General features: G+C 38.1%; 1 protein-coding gene across 1 annotated transcript in view; it reads right to left on the reverse strand.

The window, feature by feature from the left end:
* Positions 1 to 1,211: 1,211 nt before the first annotated feature.
* Utp18 (UTP18 small subunit processome component) overlaps positions 1,212 to 21,250 on the reverse strand; it is a 51,215-nt gene continuing 31,176 nt past the window's right edge. The window contains exons 10-14 of the mRNA XM_026386730.2: positions 21,127 to 21,250; positions 7,102 to 7,276; positions 3,413 to 3,552; positions 2,144 to 2,185; positions 1,212 to 1,360 (exon numbers count right to left, since the gene is read on the reverse strand). Of these exons, the coding sequence (XP_026242515.2) occupies positions 2,161 to 2,185; positions 3,413 to 3,552; positions 7,102 to 7,276; positions 21,127 to 21,250 (464 nt within the window). The 3' untranslated portion in view covers positions 1,212 to 1,360; positions 2,144 to 2,160. The remainder of the gene's footprint in view (positions 1,361 to 2,143; positions 2,186 to 3,412; positions 3,553 to 7,101; positions 7,277 to 21,126) is intronic.

Below are 21,250 nucleotides of genomic sequence, written 5' to 3' on the forward strand. Positions count from 1 at the left end.
ACAAATGGCACATCTCTCTATTTGGGAGATTAGAACTGGGAATTCTCTGCTTTTAGGTAGAGGATAAAACTCATCTAGAGGTTTTAACAAAATGCAGTTAAAATTTCATCTCTGCTTCCATCATTTGCTCTAGAAAGATAAATTGCCCTAAATCTTAAACCTGGGACCTGAAAATCATATGCAAAATAAGCACATATAAGGTTTGTTGTCCATTTTGGAAACAAGCAATGATTTAGCTGAAGCTAAAGACAAAAGTGGCAGGAAAAGTCTATCAAAAGCCTTGACTTCAGTTACTAGCATTCCAATCCAATGCTGCCCTCTAGCAGCTCAAGACAGGAATAGCATGGACCACTCAGCTGGTTTTAGGAATTTGATTAAGCATTATTTCCTATGGACAATGTTGCTAGTAAAGGTGAAGGCGGAAGAATGTTCTCTACACTTACATAGCAGTAGTCCATCCTAATAGAAAACATTCATTTAGAAAGATGCTGGAACAAGTAAATGCAACCCACACTTAACAGACTGCTCTAGGTCACCTCCAGCAGACCTGGAAAGGCCCAAAAGTCCCTGAAGATATCCTGCCCTCATCTGTTTGAATAAATTTAGATAGGACCTGTTACTTCGCCAACCCTCCTTCCTTCACTCTGACTTCTTTCATGTTTGAATAGGGAAATGGGATGAAAGCTATAGACTTCTATTTGATACTTCTCAACATCCCCCCCAAGCCCCTTTAATACTTCTCATATAAATGATATGGAGCCCATTTTTTCCTAAGAAATATAGGGACTAGTCTAACTCAAGGTATATTATAACTAAAGGATTATGAAATCACTTGTATGTTTGAATAATGAGCATTTCCAGAAGGGGAGTGATTATATAACCATTCCCCAAGTAACTATGAAAACAATTTGAAGTAAGAAGCCCAGAAGACTTTTTATTTCCATAACCAACTTCCCTGAAGTCCTGGGCATTAAAAACTCTCCCCATGAGGTCTCACTGCTCTCAAATGAAGCCACTGACTGCCATAACTCCTCAGAATGACTGTAGCTGATACCCTGAAGAACAGAGAAACTTTTGCTGAAAATCAGTCAGGGTCCACAGGGAAGTACAAGAATATCCACTTGTATTATTTTTGTCTATAGACAGGGGTGTTTAGTCTAAAAGAAATGCATCCTGGTATGGGGGTGGGTAAGAACCACAAACACTTATTTTCAAACAAAAGCTGACATTTCTTTATTATGACATTGCTTTTAACTTAAGCACAGCTGGCACCACAAATCTTTATCATATATTATCACACATCCTGGAAAGTTTCTGAGAAGATGTATCGGGACAGGCTCCCTCTGTGGTTCAACTGGATCTGAAAAAAGAACAGAAGAAATTATACACCTGATTCAGAGTTGCTGGTCAATAAGCAACATGTACTGGCACTTGTTACTTTCAGAGGCAAGATAACTGAACTGCTTTCCTCTCCCAACTAAAGTGCTGCTCAAAATTCCTCAATCTTTAAAAATCCTTTTCCCCTAATTAAATCTAACTGCCCTCCCAAAGTGTCTTGCTCCACATTCATAAATATCACAGGACACCAAATAGTCGACTGTGAACAGGCCAACTGCAAAGGTCACAGTATCAGGTAGAAGGTCAAGCCATGAGTAAGGAAGCATGCCCTGTTTTAAATACTGGGCAGAAAAAACAATGACTAACTATTAACTAGCTCTGTGAAACAGGGTAAGCCACTTAATACTCTCCCAAGAAGCATACACAGGTAAGATGCTTTAAGTTCATACAAGCCATAGGGTAGATATCAAGTATCTATAACTAGCAGATACCTATCTCTCTGCTAAGCCTATTTTCTTTCCTGGATTAAACATGTTCAGTAATTATGATTTTGATGACAATTCTAAATGCAATATTGGAGATCTGACCTCAAAAGGACAGAGATTGTTGTCAATGGGGATAAGAAGCTCCCAAGGAAGGCTGAATCCAGTGAGATAGTTCCTGATCTACTGCCACCTCAACTCCCCTAAGATGCAACAACCAAGGGGGCAGAGAAACAAAGCTTGGCTAACATGGTACCTCTGCCAAGTGATAGCAATCGTGTAACCTTAAAATCTGCAGAATATATCAAAAAGAATTTTCTTACTTCAAATAATTTTCTCTTCAGAAGTCTGAATAATGGTGCAACCTGAAAAAGAGAAAAACAACGTTGTAATTACCCACAGTACAGTCACTAACTCATGGAATGGCACATAGGAAGAACGGAGGAACATGGATAATCATTCTCAAAAGGCAGTTAGGTTCAGACACCCCAAGCCAACATTCTGGAGGATCTTACTGCCTTGAACTTTATGTAAAATCATTAACCTGTTCCAAAGCATGAGACTGAGGTCTATGAAATGCCTGATCAACAGATGTGCTGTCATTCAAATTCACTCACTAATATAGCTAAAAACAGTGTGATTCTACAAAGCTATGCTCTGGTGAAAAATCTAAAGCCTTCTGGGGTGCACTTAAAGAAAGGAAAGAATTTTTAAGTGCAATCTGCATCTTTTTATAAAATCTGTACTAAGAAGCACTCCAAAACATCTAAAAAATGAGACCAGAGGAGTTAACTCTTGATAACTCCATTTCCTCTCAAGGTAAACAAAACTTTAATCTACACAGTTTGCTACATTCTCTTTTCATTACTACTCCCTCAAAACCAATCTACATTCTTCCTTTTTATCACCCTGAAGGCCATCCCTAAAGCATTTAAACATAAACACAGGGTTCTATGCAGTCCCCAAGAGCAATATGAGAAATAAGGAAAGGAGATTGTGATTTAAGTCATGGGATTCCTATTGATGGCTCTTGAGTTTACCTCATCACCAATTATCTTCTAGCAATCATGCAATTAGACTTTCTATCTTCTTGTTTTATAGCCAAGAATGTTGTATTCAGAAAAGAAGCCAGGACACAGGACATAACTTTGGGATATCTTTGTGATTAATATCGTTCCTTACATTTTCAGGTAAACATGTGTTTTTTAAAAAGATCACTTAAATCTGGTAAATGGTCCATTGCCAAAACAGCAAAGGTGAATATAAACATAGGGCACCAAGAAAGTGGCAAGATTATTAAAGTGGCTAATTTTCCTACAGCTTATTGAGGGAAAAATGCTTATATGAAACACACACACACACACACTCACTCACTCACTCACTCTCTCTTTCATTCTTCAGGTATACTTTTCTGATAATGACATTTTATGGTAGAAAAATGCACAAAGATAATAAGGATGAGAGTCAGGCCAAACACTAATTATGCAATCAATAAATTGTACCTAACTGTAGAGCTGGGAATACATAGTATCTCTTCACATTTTTAAAAAGAAGCTTATTAGGTATCTCTAACTTTTAAACATAATACCTACCTATACATCAGGGCCTTGCCTTTCTCATTCCCCAAAGCAAAGTATCCACCTCTGGGAGAAAAATCCATGGTATGAACGTGAGAAATATTTGTTTTAGTGCCTGGGAAGTTAGAAAATACTGTACAAGAAGGAAGGTGAACCTGCAGGAGATAGTAAAAAGCCTTATATTACAAAAACTGGAAATTAGTCTTTCTTAAAATTTAATTTTCACTACCATTTTGCTGGAACAGAAAGTTTGTTTTGATTGGCATATACATAAAAGTATTCTCTTTTTTTAAAATTTGTTTTAATTAGTTACACATGACAGTACAATGATCTTGACATATCATACATCTGAATCAAATGGGGTGTAATTTCTCATTATTCTGAGTGCACAGGTTGCAGAATGACATTGGTCATACAGTCACATATATACATATAGCAATACTAGTGTCTATTTTATTCTGCTGCTCTTCCTATCCCCCCCTTCCCCTCCCCTCCCCTCCTCTCCCTTCCCCTCCCATCACTTCTCTCTTAATGGAGCAAATTGGTCCAAAATTAAGATGTGTGTGTGTGTGTGTGTGCGCGTGCGCGTGTGTTTGTGTGTGTGTGTTGCTAGGGATTGAACGCAGGGCCTTGAGCCTGGGAGGCAAGCACTCTACCAACTGAGCTATATCCCCATCCCAAAATTTAATTTTCATGTCTATTAATTGTTAAGGAAGAGAAGAAAGCACTCATGTGACATCCAGCCTGGTACCTGAAGATTCAGATGTTGGCTGAACAAATAAAGGAATGTATAAACTCAAGCGAAACATCAATAGTAGTGTCTATTAATGCTCTAGCTAACTGACTAAAATCTGATCACAGGAAATAGATATCTTAAATATTATCAAACACCTGATTGTATGTAACTGAAGCCTAGGTAAAGTCAAATCACATCTTTCAATATCATAAAATTTTCTTTTTACAACTACATGATAAACTCCTTGCCTTCTGCCATCTCTCCTCAAAGAGAGATGAATCATGAAAACCAGATTCATCAAGTGGAACTGATGATGTAGAGGGAGCCAAAAGTTTAGCCAAAGCTGGGAGTAGGCATGAGGAGGAGCACTGGCCCTTTCTTTCAAGTCTACTTACAGAGAAAATGGGCCTCAGTCCTAGGCAGGTGAGATAAGTCTCAACTAATTTATAGACTCAGTGTCTTCTCCCATGATGTGCCCATGGAATTCTCTCTCTGCACTAGTGCTCTTCTCTCAGACCAATGATCAATCCTACCTGGCTAGAACTCTAGTGTGCTCTGATCTTCTTCGGGTCCCTGTATTAAAAGGTATAACTGAGCTATTAATTAAGAAGGAGACCAATAAAGACCCAACTACATTAATTTAAAATTTTCTTTGGTTTCTTAATGCCCCTTCTGTCATGGCAGTTAAGGGTCCAGAGATCAAAATTCAACAAGGAAAAGCTCATTTATTCTTAATTTATTGGACAGAAAAGTCCACTACTTTCTACTACAATTAGAGATTATAAATATGATAACAATTTGACTTCTGCATCTCCTACTGATGCAGTGGCTTAGATTTATATTCACTGCTTTATGCTGGGATAACAAAATTGTTTGGATCATTATAAGCAATTGCATTTAATGATACCAACACTGTTTCACTGAGGCATTTTGAAGCTGTAATGCTTGGCTTCTTTCCATTAGATATTATGGTTGACTACCATTTAAAAAATGTGATTTGGCTGTTACTAATGAATTCCTTCTGTGATTCTGCCACAATAAAAAAACATAAAGGCTGTCATGATCACTGAAGCAAACTAGGCAGAACTAACTACCGTGCATCTTGCAGAATATATTATGTCAACAGGAGATAGATCCCATGGTTTTCTAAAACAATTTACTACCATTAAAATGATAAAAAGGTTAATATGTACGAGTACACCGCCACTCCCATAAGCGGGGACTGAGGAGCAGGGATTTTAAAGCTGCCTTGAATTGGAAACTTCTCACTTATCAAATGATTCATTCAACAGAAAGGAAAAAAAATGCAAATGCTGTATTTTTTCAAACTCTTTTCCCAGCAAAACCCTTTAAGAAAATCTTAGGCAGAGAATCTCAATATATACCACACGTAACAGTCACACTGTTCTATATAAGCAGGAGCTGAGCCTCCTCCTTGCCATTTCTGTCAAATAAAGTCCTCTGCACAGCAGCGCTAGAAAGAATACAAGATCTAGAATCACAATTCTGCCCTTTACAAACTGTTGTATATTTATCCTCTGAAGGACTGTCATCTGACTCAAATTTTTGAAGAATTCTTCATAAGTCTTTGTAAACGACATACTATTATATAAGCTCATACTTGATAAAGTTTACAAAGCTTTTTGTTAAACAAGCAAGATAAAAACAGCAGTCTATAAAACACAACCTGGCAGTGATGCAATGATGCTATTCAAAGTTCTATGCCATCTGTTACACCTGGCACCTAGAGCAAATAATTGTTAAATGAAAAAATTGATTCTGTTTGAAGACTAGAAAACTTCACAGAGAAGGGGGTGACATTTAAGCTGAGCCCTGAAGTTGTGTAGTAAAGCCATAAATATGACCATATACCAAATCCAGTGAGCTCTTCTAGTAAATCATCAAATATGAAGGTAGTCCTAGCTTTTTGAATTCCATTATTTTTACATAACTCATTTTCAAAATCTAAGAATTCAGTTCATTGGTACAGCACCGGACTAGAACATATAAGATCCTAGGTTTAATTCCCAACACCAAAAAGGAAAAAGTATGTGTGTGTGTATATGTATAATATATACATACACATACACACACACATACACACCTGAGAATTGCCTCCACTCCATTAAAATAACAGCCCTTTAAAAAGTAGAAATGGCTGAGCACAGTGGGGTACGCCCATAATCCCAGTAGCTCAGGAGGCTGAGGCAGGAGGATCCTGAGTTCAAAGCCAGCCTCAGCAACTTATCAAGGCACTGTAGCAACTCAGTGACACCCTGTCTCTAAATACAAAATAGGGCTAGGGATGTGGCTCAGTGGCCTAGTGCCCCTGAGTTCGGTCCTCAGTACCACCCCCCACTGCCCCACCGCCGCCAAAAAAAAGTAGAAATGGTCAGGCATGGTGGCACATACCTGTAATCCCAGCAATTTAGGATCAAGAGTTCAAGGCCAGCCTTAGCAACTTAGTGAGGTTTAAGTTGCTAAGCAACTTAGCAAGATCCTATCTCAAAGTTAAAAAGATAAATAAATAATAAAAAAATAAAAGGGCTGGGGATGTGGCTCAGTGGTTAATATACCCCTGGGTTCAATCCCTGGTGCCCAAAAAAAAAAAATGAAATGGAAAGAAAATTGCAGAGGTATGAAGTGCTTGCCTTAAGTATTATGTAATTTATATGCTGAAAGAAACCTCTGAAAATGAAGACCACCACTTACAAAATATGGAGAATGGAGAGCTCAAGCTTTCCCAAAAGAACTGATATAATACAAATTTATGGCTCCTGTGCATTATTTCAACAAGCACACCCGAAAGCTTTAATACTAGTAATTTCTAGACAACAACTTAAGAGTGACTAAACAAAGTCACTTTTTAAAATAATCTAACACTTGACCTATCCTGTTAGCATTTCCTGTTTTGAACTTCAGATTTTAAAGTTACCAATGCTAAAAACGAAGAGAAAAGGTGTATTACCAATCTCACTGCTTCTTTTATTTTTTCTGAAGCTATTGCCAAAATTTCTGTGGTAGGACTGAAGACCAGAGAAGTAACACCAGTAACCAAGTTCATTATAGCTTTCACTGGCTTTGGGTTTGCTTCTTGGAGACAAGAATCTTGATTATATATGTTTACCACTCCACAATTAGAACTGCAAAAAGAAAAGATAATAAAACAGATTTTAAAACACGTAAAAAGGATTTTATCACCTAAGTGAATATAGATTTCAACCTACAAACTGATATTTGCATGTTTCATAAGTTATATAGAACCTAGCAGCTGAAGAGACCACGGCAAGGCAAAAGCTAGACACATTCTATTAGTTCTACTTCAGTCCTGCTGAGTTCTTACCAACTCTGGCAACTTTCAGTGTGGGTCTAGCTAGAAAATCCAATAAAGCATAGAATCTCCTTTATTCCTTCATGTGATAAATACTTACCAAATGTCAACTCTTTGTCAGGCACTACTTGAAAACTTGGAATGCAAAGGTGAACAAAATAGACCAAGACCACAATTCTCATAGTGCTTATAGCCTAATATTCTAATGTGTGAAAGATACCTGACCTTCCCCTATGATTCCTTACTTTTATTATTCTATTGCATTTATGAGGACTTCCAAAATAGTAACAAAGAGCAGCAGTAAAAGCAGGAACTTTAGTTTTGCTTTCTGGGAGTATCTACAGTCAAGGGTTATAGAAGAGATCATTTACTCCAAGTTTACTTAAATAAATATAATTCAGCAATGAATTATATCCAAAACTTTAAAAGAGTAAATCCTATTGACCGAAAGTTAGTATATCATAAACAGAATCATTCACAGGCAAGAACTTTAGGGTAAACATCTTTAATCTCAATTATCAAACTCCAAATGCCCTGGGCATCAAGAATAAAGTACTTGTAACTCACAGATATTTAATTCAATGGTCATAGTCTACTTCTGCTACTATAACGAAACACTTATCACTGGGTAGTTTATATACAATAGAAAATTATTTGATAGTTTTGGAAGCTAGGAAGTCCAAAATTAAGGTGCTGACAGGTTGATGGCTATTTCCAAGATGGAGCTGTATTGCTGCATTCTCCCAAGGGGAAATGTGTATTCAGCAGAAGGAATTGAAATTACTCCCTAAGCCCTTTAATGAAAGTCCTAATGAGGAAGATATAGAAGGGCTTAGGTAATCAGGGCAACATGGCCAGTGAAGAGGTCAGGGGCAGGGCCAGAACAAAGGAGCATGGAGAGGGTCTTCTGATGAGGTCAACTTCCTGCCTGATGAAAGTGCTCATGGACACAAGCAGGGGACTCAATCAGCCACTTCTTCACTTGTGCTCCTAAGTGGGGAATCCAACAGAAAAACTAAAACAGAAGCGTGGACAGAGGACGCACCAATCAATAATAGTGAGGATACCTGGTCAGTAGAGGGGGTAAGGAGAAGAGGAAATTCCAGAGACCATAAAAAGAACAAGCCAAAACTCCCCCACTGGACTCCCAGCTCTGGGGTCCCTTCTCCTCGGAAAAGTCTATTTGTGTCTCTCTCTTTTCAATAAACCTACTTCTTGCCTGCTATCTCTGTGTCCTGTTCTTCAATTCTTTGTTGAACGGAGACAACGAACCCAGCACTCCTGGACAGTAACACTAATCCCATCCTTGAGGGATCTACCCTCATAACTTAATTGCCTCTTAAACGGCTCTACTTCTTAATATTCTCATTTAAGTTTCCACATATGAATTTTAAGGGACACATTCGGCATAGCACAAACTTAATTTAGTTGCAATATAAACCCGAGTAATGCAAGAAATTAAGCCTCAATCTCACAAGAGTGAAACACAATCCACTAAGTATACTCACATTCCTACTACTGAAACAGCCTAATTTATGCACTTAATACTATTGACTGCTGATAATTAACCAGGAACAACAAAAAAGACAAATTCAGTTTACATGAAAGATTCTATAACTTGATATTATAGACAATACACAAATAGTATGTTAGAATTAAGTACTTGAAAGTCATCCAACTACTTATACACACATTTTCTCACTTGATACTAGTTTTTTGTTCTTTCTGTTTTTTTTTTTTTTTTTTTTTTGCAGTACTTGGAACTGAACCCGGGAGTGGCTCTCACCTAGCTACATCCCCATCCCTTTTATTTTTATTTTGAGACAGCCTCCCTAAATTGGCCAGGAAGGACTTGAATTTACAATCCCAAGTAGCTGAGATTAGAAGCATGGGCCACCACTACTAACTCCTTAAATAGAACTATGTAGTTCACTCAAGAAAAACATTACGTAATATCTTCAATTTATGTAATTGTTATGGACTATGTGTGTACACCCAAAATTCATGCTGAAATCCTAACACTCCCAATGTGATGGTATTAGGAGGTGCGAGGTCTCTAGGAAGTAATTAGATCATAAAAGTGAAGCCCTCATTGATGGGATGAGTGACCTTATAAAGAGACGCCAGAGAGCTTCCTCATTGGTTTTCTACCATATAAAAAAACAGAAAGAAATCAGCCATCTGTGACTTTAAAGCATGCGTGATGCACTGAGTTTGATTCTCAGCACCACATAAATGTAAAGATATTGTATCCACCTAAAAAACTAAGAAATAAACTGTTAAAAAAGAGAGAGAGAGAGAGAGAGAGAGAGAGAGAGAGAGAGAGAGAGAGCGAGCCTTCATTAGAAGCCAACAATGCTATCATCCTAATCTCAGACTCCCAGTCCACAAGAACTGCAAGAAATAAATTTCTGTTGTTTAGGGCTGGGGATGTAGCTCAGTTGTTAGAGTGCTTGCCTTGCATGCACAAGGCCCTGGGTTCAATCCCCAGCACCACAAAAATTAATTAATGAATTTCTGTTATTTATAATCCACCCCAGTCTATGGTATTTGGTTACAGCAGCCTGAGCCAACAAACACAAATTTCCTTTTTTCCTTCTTTTTTTGACTTGAATCAAAATATTTATTTGTTGTACTTGTTTTTATACCAAATCTCTTTTCTTGCTAAGAACAGATTTAAATTCATTTTAATTAAGGACAAAAAGTTATAATCCACAGATCAAATCCTACCTTCTGAACATTAGAGACGTCTTAAATAGTGCCTATTCTTATTTGACTATCCCTTAAGTTTGTGGAACAAAAATAGCACAAGTTAATTATTTTGATATATACACCTTATTTCTATAGTTGAGTTTATGCTAAAAGAATATAACTCATTCTAATATGCTAGTAAAAGCTACTAAATGATATCCACACGTCCAGCGGTAGGTAGTGCCTCAGGAATATACAACATCACAGAAAAATTATTCTAGAAAAAAGTACACCTGCATTAAAAACTGCCAGAGATACAACAGAACCAAATATGGCAATATGAGATGAAGCTGTTCCAAAAGAGCTTTGTGGAAAGGTGAAACTTAAACTGGGAAAGGGAGAAGAGAGGTGAAAACAAATAAGAAGAGCAAGAACACAGGAAGAAATAGCCATACTTATATTACCTCGCCCTTGAACTCCTAACTGAAAGAACAATGTGACTGTTACTCTCCCACCCAAACCATAGCTTCCTCCACTAGAAATGGGCTCCCAAACCAAAGGCAGTGAATCCATTAGCAGATTACAACCACAAGTGTTCTGGTACACAAAGTTCTTCCCAAACAGGAAAGAAGACCATTAGCCAGATCAACGGTGGTAAGGGGGAATGAGCAACAAAAGGACATTATCTCAATTGAGATAATGAATGATCAGTCAGATCAGAAATATGGAGGCTGGTTCAAAAGAAAAGGAAATAAAATGCTAATATCTCCAAAGTCCTTCTCCCTTCTCCCTCCTCCATCCTATTTCCAAGGTTACCTGCCTCCAGGGAACTGAGCCTCCCTACAAAGAGTAGCTAATGAATGCCCCCTGGGCCACTCCCTACCTGACTGTATCCTGAAGCTTTCGGCCCACCTTTGGGTCACTGTAGGCAAGTAAGAGGAGGATAGAGCATAAGAACAAAGGAAATCTAAAATCCACAAAAGGAAGGACACCCCTACTTCCTCAGGCACTAATTTCCACTTGCAACTTGGACCCCCTCCTCTGATCTGCAGAGGACTCTCTGTCTCTCCGTTCTATCCTATAAATAAAACTTTCTGCTCTTGGCGCAGGTGTTTCTTGGATGTTAAACCTTGAGGGGGAGAACCCCACCCTGACACAACAACCACAGATCCTGATCAACACCAGTATCAGTGGGACTAGTGGGACTAGGACCCACCACATGCTGATGGTGGTGGGAGTCAAAGCTAAAAGGACATAGAAAGGGCACATGGAAGCCACAGATGAAATTATTAAAAAAAAACAAAAACAAAAACAAAAAATAACAACTACAACACAACAGTGGTAATCAAGTGGGCAATTTTGCTCTCTTGGGGAACTTCAATGTCATTGTCACAACTGGGGGGAGGGGGGTGAATGTACAGAACTGACACCTGGTTGGGAAAGACTAAGGATGCTGCAAAACATCCTACAGTGCACAGGACAGGCCCAACAACAAGGTATCCAGCCCAAAATATCAATGAAGCATACTGGTAAAGAAAATAGTATGTAAAAGTAGGGAAGGAGAACACTGTAGTACCATACCAGCAGAATGTACAACAAACTGAGAAACAGTTCAATCCCTCGAGACACCTGAATACTTTGCACAGCCCTGTCCATAGCTGTGTGTTTCTCCTTTGTAGACATGTGAAGGTGGCCCAAAGAAGGTCACTCCTCAAATGCAGACTTTAGAACACAGGGCTGCATACTTCACAGAAGAAATATGATCAGTCAACAAATATATGAAAAAAAAATGTTTAACATCACTAGCAATTAGAGAAATACAAATTAAACTGAGATTTCATCTCACTCCAGTCAGAATGGCAATTATCAAGAATACAAGTAACATTAAATGTTGGTACAAGTTATACTCACATTGCTGGTGGGACTGCAAATTGGTGCAACCACTATGGAAAGCAGTATGAAAACACCTCAGAAAACTTGGAATGGAACCACCATTTGACCTAGTTATCCCACTCTTCAGTGTATACCCAAAGGACTTAAAATCAGCATACTACAGAGACATGGCCGCTTCAGTGTTTATAGAAGCTCAATTCACAATAGCTAAACTATGGAACCAACCTAGATGCCCTTCAACAGATAGATAAAGAAAATGTGGGGATGGCCCCAGCGGCCTGCTGAGGGGTGGAACCGGCCCCACCCCCAGTGCCTGCAAGCTAGGCGAACCTGCAACCCACGGGCTGGTCAGGTCCAGCAACCTGCTGGGTGAGAGAACAGCTACGCTCGCCTGCAGGGAACGTGGTCAGGACCCACAAGTAGGACAGGGCCAGCGGCTTGCTGAAGGGCAGGCCCATCCCCTCCCCCAGTGTCTGCAAGGTAGGCGGGGCTGCGACCACTGGCAGAGCAGCCTACTGAGGGGTGGAACCGGCCCCTCCCCCAGTGCCTGCAAGCTAAGCAAACCTTCGACCCATTGGGAGGTTAGGCCCAGCAACCTGCAGAGTGACAGAGGTGCCCCTCCTGCCTGCTGGGTAGGCGGACCTTTGACCGACCAGCAGAGCAGACCTAGGGCCTGCCAGCATAACAGACGGATCACACAAATTGGAGGAGGATCACAGCCACTACCTGCCCTGCAAGGTGATCTTTCAACCATACAAGAGCAACATAAATAAATAGAGGGAAAATTTCAAAAACACAACAGTTTCACCAAGCAGAAAGAAACGTGAGCAGTATGAAAAGACAAGGAAAGAAAGGACCACAGGCAATGCAGGTCAACTCAACTTTAGAAGAGGTAATAGCTGCAACAGATGGAATGTCTGATAGAGAGGTCAGGATATACATGCTTCAGATGATCAGGAGTCTCAAGGAAGACATGAGACAGCAAAATCAGATAATGAAAGACCACATTGACAAACAAATCCAGGAAGTAAAAGATCAATTTCACAGGGAGATAGAGGTAATAAAAAACAAACAAATAGAAATCCTAGAAATGCAGGAAACAATAAGCCAACTTAAAAACTCAATTGAGAATACTACCAGCAGAGTAGATCACCTAGAAGAGAGAACATCAGACAATGAAGACAAAGTATTTCAACTGGAAAAGAACATAGACAGCTCAGCAAGTCTGCTAAGAAACCATGAGCAGAACATCCAAGAATTATGGGACAATATCAAAAGACCAAATTTAAGAGTCATTGGGATACATGAAGGCACAGAGCTCCATACCAAAGGAATAAACAGTATATTCAGTGAAATAATACCAGAAAACTTCCCAGACTTGAAGAATGAGACAGAATCCCAAATCCTAGAAGCCTACAGGACGCCGATGGTGCAAAATCATAAGAGATCCACACCTAGACACATTATAATGAAGATGTCCAACATACAGAATAAGGAGAGAATTTTAAAAGCTGCAAGAGAAAGAAAGCAGATTACATTTAGGGGTAAACCAATCAGGATAACAGCTGATCTCTCAACACAGACTCTGAAAGCTAGAAGATCCTGGAATAACATATTTCAAACACTGAAAGAAAATGGGTTCCAACCAAGAATCGTGTATCCGGCGAAATTAAGCTTCAGGATAGAAGATGAAATTAAAACCTTCCACGATAAACAAAAGTTAAAAGAATTCGCAGCTAGAAAACCATCTCTTCAAAAAATCCTTGGCAAAACATTACAGGAAGAGGAAATGGAAAATAACATTGAAAACCAACAATGGGAGGTAGGACAGTAAAGGGGGGAAAGTAGTCAAAGAGGATAACAAATCAGGTTTAGTAACATCAATAAACAAATATGGATAGAAGAACAAACCATATCTCAATAATAACCCTAAATGTTAATGGCTTAAACTCACCAATTAAGAGACACAGGCTAGTAGAATGGATCACAAAACAAGACCCAACAATATGCTGCCTACAGGAGACGCATCTGATAGGAAAAGATATTCATAGACTGAAGGTGAAAGGTTGGGAAAAATCATACCACTCATATGGACTGCGGAAACAAGCAGGAGTGTCCATACTCATATCCAATAAAATAGATTTCAAGCCAAAGTTAATCAAAAGGGATAAAGAAGGACACTTCATACTGCTCAAGGGAACCATACACCAACAAGACATAACAATCATAAATATATATGCCCCAAATAATGGTGCAGCTGTGTTCATCAAGCAAACTCTTCTCAAGTTCAAGAGTCTAATAGACCACCATACAATAATCATGGGAGACTTCAACTCACCTCTCTCACCACTCGACAGATCTACCAAACAAAAGTTAAATAAGGAAACTATAGAACTCAACAACACAATCAACAACCTAGACTTAATTGACATATATAGACTATACCACCCAACATCAAGTAGTTACACTTTTTTCTCAGCAGCACATGGATCCTTCTCAAAAATAGATCATATATTATGTCACAGGGCAACTCTTAGACAATATAAAGGGGTAGAGATAATACCATGCATCTTATCTGATCATAATGGAATGAAACTGAAAATCAATGATAAAAGAAGGAAGGAAAAATCAAACATCACTTGGAGAATGAACAATAGGTTGCTGAATGATCAATGGGTTTTAGAAGACATCAAGGAGGAAATTAAAAACTTCCTAGAGTCAAATGAAAACACAGACACAACATATCGGAATCTATGGGACACATTGAAAGCAGTTCTAAGAGGAAAATTCATTGCTTGGAGTTCATTCCTCAAAAAAAGAAAACACCAACAAATAGATGATCTCATACTTCATCTCAAAATCCTAGAAAAAGAAGAGCAAAACAATAGAAAAAAAAGTAGAAGGCAAGAAATAATTAAAATTAGAGCTGAAATTAATGAAATTGAAACAAAAGAAACAATTGAAAAAATTGACAAAACTAAAAGTTGGTTCTTTGAAAAAATAAATAAAATTGACAGACCCTTAGCCATGCTAACGAAGAGAAGAAGAGAGAAAACCCAAATTACTAGCATACGGGATGAAAAAGGCAATATCACAACAGACAATTCAGAAATACAGAAGATAATTAGAAATTATTTTGAATCCTTATACTCCAATGAAATAGAAGATAGTGAAGGCATCGATAAATTTCTTAAGTCTTATGATCTGCCCAGATTGAGTCAGGAGGATATAGACAACCTAAACAGACCAATAACAATAGAGGAAATAGAAGAAACCATCAAAAAATTACCAACTAAGAAAAGCCCAGGACCGGATGGGTATACAGCAGAGTTTTACAAAACCTTTAAAGAGGAACTAACACCAATACTTTTCAAGCTATTCCAGGAAATAGAAAAAGAGGGAGAACTTCCAAATTCATTCTACGAAGCCAACATCACCCTGATTCCGAAACCAGACAAAGACACTTCAAAGAAACAAAACTACAGACCAATATCTCTAATGAACCTTGACGCAAAAATCCTCAATAAAATTCTGGCAAATCGGATTCAAATACATATCAAAAAAATTATATACCATGATCAAGTAGGATTCATCCATGGGATGCAAGGCTGGTTCAATATACGGAAATCAATTAATGTTATTCACCACATCAATAGACTTAAAAATAAGAACCATATGATCATCTCGATAGATGCAGAAAAAGCATTCGACAAAGTACAGCATCCCTTTATGTTCAAAACTCTAGAAAAATTAGGGATAACTGGATCATACCTCAACATTGTAAAAGCAATCTATGATAAGCCACAGGCCAGCATCATTCTGAATGGAGAAAAATTGAAGGCATTCCCTCTAAGATCTGGTACAAGACAGGGATGCCCTCTCTCACCACTTCTGTTCAACATAGTCCTCGAAACACTGGCCAGAGCAATTAGACAGACGAAAGAAATTAAAGGCATAAAAATAGGAAAAGAAGAACTTAAATTATCACTATTTGCAGATGATATGATTCTATACCTAGCAGACCCAAAAGGGTCTACAAAGAAGCTATTAGAGCTAATAAATGAATTCAGCAAAGTGGCAGGATATAAGATCAACACGCATAAATCAAAGGCATTCCTGTATATCAGCGACAAACCCTCTGAAATGGAAATGAGGACAACTACTCCATTCACAATATCCCCCCAAAAAATAAAATACTTGGGAATCAACCTAACAAAAGAGGTGAAAGATTTATACAATGAAAATTACAGAACCTTAAAGAAAGATATAGAAGAAGACCTTAGAATATGGAAAAATATACCCTGCTCATGGATAGGCAGAACTAACATCATCAAAATGGCAATATTACCAAAAGTTCTCTATAAGTTCAATGCAATGCCAATCAAAATCCCAACAGCATTTCTTGTAGAAATAGATAAAAGAATCATGAAATTCATATGGAATAATAAAAGACCCAGAATAGCAAAAACAATACTAAGCAGAAAGTGTGAATCAGGCGGTATAGCGATACCAGACTTCAAACTATACTACAGAGCAATAGTAACAAAAACAGCATGGTACTGGTACCAAAACAGGCGGGTGGACCAATGGTACAGAATAGAGGACACAGTAACCGATCCACAAAACTACAACTATCTTATATTTGATAAAGGGGCTAAAAGCATGCAATGGAGGAAGGATAGCATCTTCAACAAATGGTGCTGGGAAAACTGGAAATCCATCTGCATCAAAATGAATCTGAATCCCTATCTCTCGCCATGCACAAAAGTTAACTCAAAATGGATCAAGGAGCTTGATATTAAATCAGAGACAAGGCATCTGATAGAAGAAAAAGTTGGCTATGATCTACATACTGTGGGATCAGGCTCCAAATTCCTCAATAGGACACCCATAGCGCAAGAGTTAACAACTAGAATCAACAAATGGGACTTACTCAAACTAAAAAGTTTTTTCTCAGCAAAAGAAACAATAAGAGAGAGAAACAGGGAGCCTACATCCTGGGAACAAATCTTTACTCCACACACTTCAGATAGAGCCCTAATAACCAGAATATACAAAGAACTCAAAAAATTAGACAATAGGATAACAAATAACCCAATCAATAAATGGGCAAAGGACTTGAACAGATACTTCTCAGATGAGGACATACAATCAATCAATAAGTACATGAAAAAATGCTCACCATCGCTAGCAGTCAGAGAAATGCAAATCAAAACTACCCTAAGATACCATCTCACTCCAGTAAGATTGGCAGCCATTAGGAAGTCAAACAACAATAAGTGCTGGAGAGGATGCGGGGAAAAGGGCACTCTTGTTCATTGCTGGTGGGACTGCAAATTGGTGCAGCCAATTTGGAAAGCAGTATGGAGATTTCTTGGAAAGCTGGGAATGGAACCACCATTTGACCCAGCTATTCCCCTTCTCGGTCTATTCCCCAAAGACCTAATAAGAGCATGCTACAGGGACACTGCTACATCGATGTTCATAGCAGCACAATTCATGATAGCAAGATTGTGGAATCAGCCTAGATGCCCTTCAATAGATGAATGGATAAAAAAAATGTGGGATTTATACACAATGGAGTATTACTCTGCATTAAAAAATGACAAAATCATAGAATTTGGAGGGAAATGGATGGCATTAGAGCAGATTATGCTAAGTGAAGCTAGTCAATCTTTAAAAAACAAATACCAAATGACTCCTTTGATATAAGGGGAGTAAACAAGGACAGGGTAGGGACGAAGAGCTTGAGACGAAGATTTACATTAACAGGGTTGAGAGGTGGGAGGGAAAGGAAGTGAGAAGGGAAATCGCATGGTATGGAAGGCGATCCTCAGGGTTATACAAAATGACATATAAGAGGAAAGGAGGGGTAAGACAAGATAATACAAATGGAAGAAATGATTTACAGTAGAAGGGGTAGAGAGAGAAAAGGGGAGGGGAGGGGTGGGGAGGGGAGGGGGGATAGTAGAGAATAGGACAGACAGCAGAATACATCAGACACTAGAAAGGCAATATGTCAATCAATGGAAGGGTAACTGATGTGATACAGCAATCTGTGTACGGGGTAAAATTGGGAGTTCATAACCCACTTGAATCAAACAGTGAAATATGATGTATTAAGAACTATGTAATGTTTTGAATGACCAACAATAAAAAAAAAAAGAAAGAAAATGTGGCATACACACACAATAGAATATTACTCGGCCTTCAAGAAGAATAAAATTATGGCTTTTACAGGTAAATTGATGGAGTTAGAGAATATCATGCTAAGTGAAATGAAAAAGTAGGGAAGGAGAATACTGTAGTACCATACCAACAGAATGTACAACAGACTGAGAAATAGTTCAATCCCTCGGGACACCTGAACTCTACTTGACTTCAATCCCCAAAAAACCAAAGGCTAAATGTTCTCTCTCATCTGTGAATGCTGACTCATAGGCGGTTCACCAGGTTGAATAGGGCGGATAGTGGAGAAGGGAGCGGGAATGGGAATGAGAAAGACAGTAGAATGAACCTGACATAACTTTCCTATGTTCATATATGAGCACACAACCATGTACAACCTCAAAATTGGGAAATTATTTACCATAAATATATATATGATATGTCAAAATACATTCTACTGTCATATAACTAAAAACAATAAATTTTTAAAATTTTTTTAAAAATTTTTAAAAAGACACAGGTTAGAGGTGCAATTCAGTGGCAAAGCACTGCATAGCATATACAAGGCCCTGGGTTCTATTTCCAGCACTTGAAAAAAAAGAGTTTAAGCCACAACCAGAGCTACCCCAGCCACTGTTGTCCTATAGAATATCAACCAAACAAGCTGAAAACATTCAAATTCTTAGGTGAACCCTATCAGTTCTTCTCTCCTCCTCAGTCTCTTTCATAGTCACCTGTTTCTCTACTACCCCAAGGTTCTATATCTTGAACTATACAAGAATGATTTCCCAAGTATGTACCAACACTACTGTTTAATGAATAAAAACATATAGCAATCTTTAATTAACCAAAGCCATTTTAAAAATGACAACATGAACTAAAGAGTTTCCTATTTACTATATTCTTAGTTTCCTTACCAGAGCAAAACTGTAAATAGAAAGCATCCATGAAGTCAGGACATGGAGTAAGAAGAGGTGACAGTAACAGATGGGCTATAAGATCAAAGAAGTAAAATGCCCCAGTAGAGGCCAGAATGGAAGGTTTCCACCCCAGCACTAGGAAAGAGAGGAAAAAAGGCAGTCACATGATCCAGCTTCTTCTGCCTCTGCCTGGCTCCTCCTGCAACAGCAACTCTCCCTACCTTCCTGATGTCATCAACAACTTCTCTAACAAGGGTTAAAGACCTTCTTTATATGTTCAATAATCAGTATCTGATAATGGTCTTTGGCTAAGCCTATCAGAATCCAATTATGTTGAAAGGCAATTAAAATTAAATCTGTTTAAACTACTAGTATTAGATTCTTTCCTGTTCAGTTCCTTCAATGGGAAATTAATAAAAAGTGACACAAAAAGGAAAGGGCAAGAACCAGAAAAAGATTAACTATACTGACTTCACAAATTTAAAAGGAAGTCATTTCTTTTTCTTTTTCTTTTTTAGTTGTAGATGGACACAATATCTTTATTTTTATTTACTTATTTTTATGTGGTGCGGAGGATCAAAGGGCACACATGTGAGGCAAGCGCTCTACCACTGAGCTATAACCCCAGCCCTAAAAGGAGGTCATTTTTGTGCAATTATCCTTGCCCCACAGAGGCAAAAGGAGTTCTGCTTAAAATTATTTATACACTAGTCTTCATTTTAAAACTTTATTCCCAGATCTGCTAATCATGAATTGGTGCCATGGTGCACATTACTTTGGCAAATATTTGTCTAGAGTTGAGATTTATCCTGCTACAGGTTTGGCATAGGATGACTAAGAGTAACAAAGGAAAGAAGAGGACCCAACTAGAGTACCTCAACGCCAAGTAACCATCACTATCCTACAACCTACGCACATCCACAGGATGCTGGCCTGGTCTCCAAGTTCCACAGCCTTATTCTACTTGCATTTCCTCCCAGGCCTCAAGGTAGCTTACCAGTTTTCAAATGGTGGCAGGGATAATATATAAGCAGTTTCCTCAATTTTAAGGAGTGAAGTGAACATAGAGAGTATGCTGTTTTTGCACATTCAGACCCACTTGACTTCCCAACATAGGCAGGATTTAACTAAAACCTCTTGATGGCTCAATTGTGTTCAATCTAAGAAAGATTTTTTTAAAAAAATACTGCTTCTCAAAATTACAGATCCATAGACGTCAATTACTAGTTTGGTAAGTTAGTTTAGAACCACTGGTAAGTATCCAATGTCTTCCTCTTCCATCCTGAACCTTTAGAATCAAGTAGGAGAATTAAGCCATCAAAAGATAATAACCCAGGTAATAACCATTTTTTTCTAGTAATGACACAATGATATGTGTTTAAGTAATATTTTTTAAGTTTCTATAATACTAACAAATGGAATTTCCAAATAACATGTTTTTGGTTTATACTAAAGGAAAATATGCTAAATCTTTAACACTAAAATCCAAAGTTGACTATTTCTACCTCACCAATGGCAATAATATTAGAAAAATGTGATGTGATCAAATGGGCATTTCAAATATAGAAAACTATACAATAATTTAAGGCAATGTAGCACTTTCTTTGCTAACAAGCTGATAAACTGTTTATATTAGTTTTAAACACTAGTCTTCATTATAAGTATTAAAACTGCACGAAAGGACTGAAGTTATGGATCAGTGGTACAGTGCCTGTCTAGTACATGTGAGGCACTAGATTCGATCCTCAGTATCACATAAAAATAAAATAAATCAAATAAAGGTATTGTGTCTATCCACACTAAAAAAAAAAAAAAAAAAAAAAAACCCACATGAAGATAATGCAAAGCGAAAGTCTGACCTGAGATGACTTATTTCCTACTAGTGAGTAGATGTAAACAGAACTCCTAATTCCCCACTGAGTATATTCAATCCCTAAGCAGTTTCTCATTAGCACAATGTGATTCAGGTTTCACAAAACTCTTTACTCACCCACAAGCCACATATTGTCCATTCCTCGATGTAGCAATGCTTAATCCACGTAAACTGCCTTCATCAACAAATCTGTTAAGGCATTTCCTAGAGTTCACATCCCAAACATAAACTTCTCCATCCT

The sequence above is a fragment of the Urocitellus parryii genome, chromosome 7 (genome assembly GCF_045843805.1).
Source record: "Urocitellus parryii isolate mUroPar1 chromosome 7, mUroPar1.hap1, whole genome shotgun sequence".
NCBI classification, from domain to species: Eukaryota; Metazoa; Chordata; class Mammalia; order Rodentia; family Sciuridae; genus Urocitellus; species Urocitellus parryii.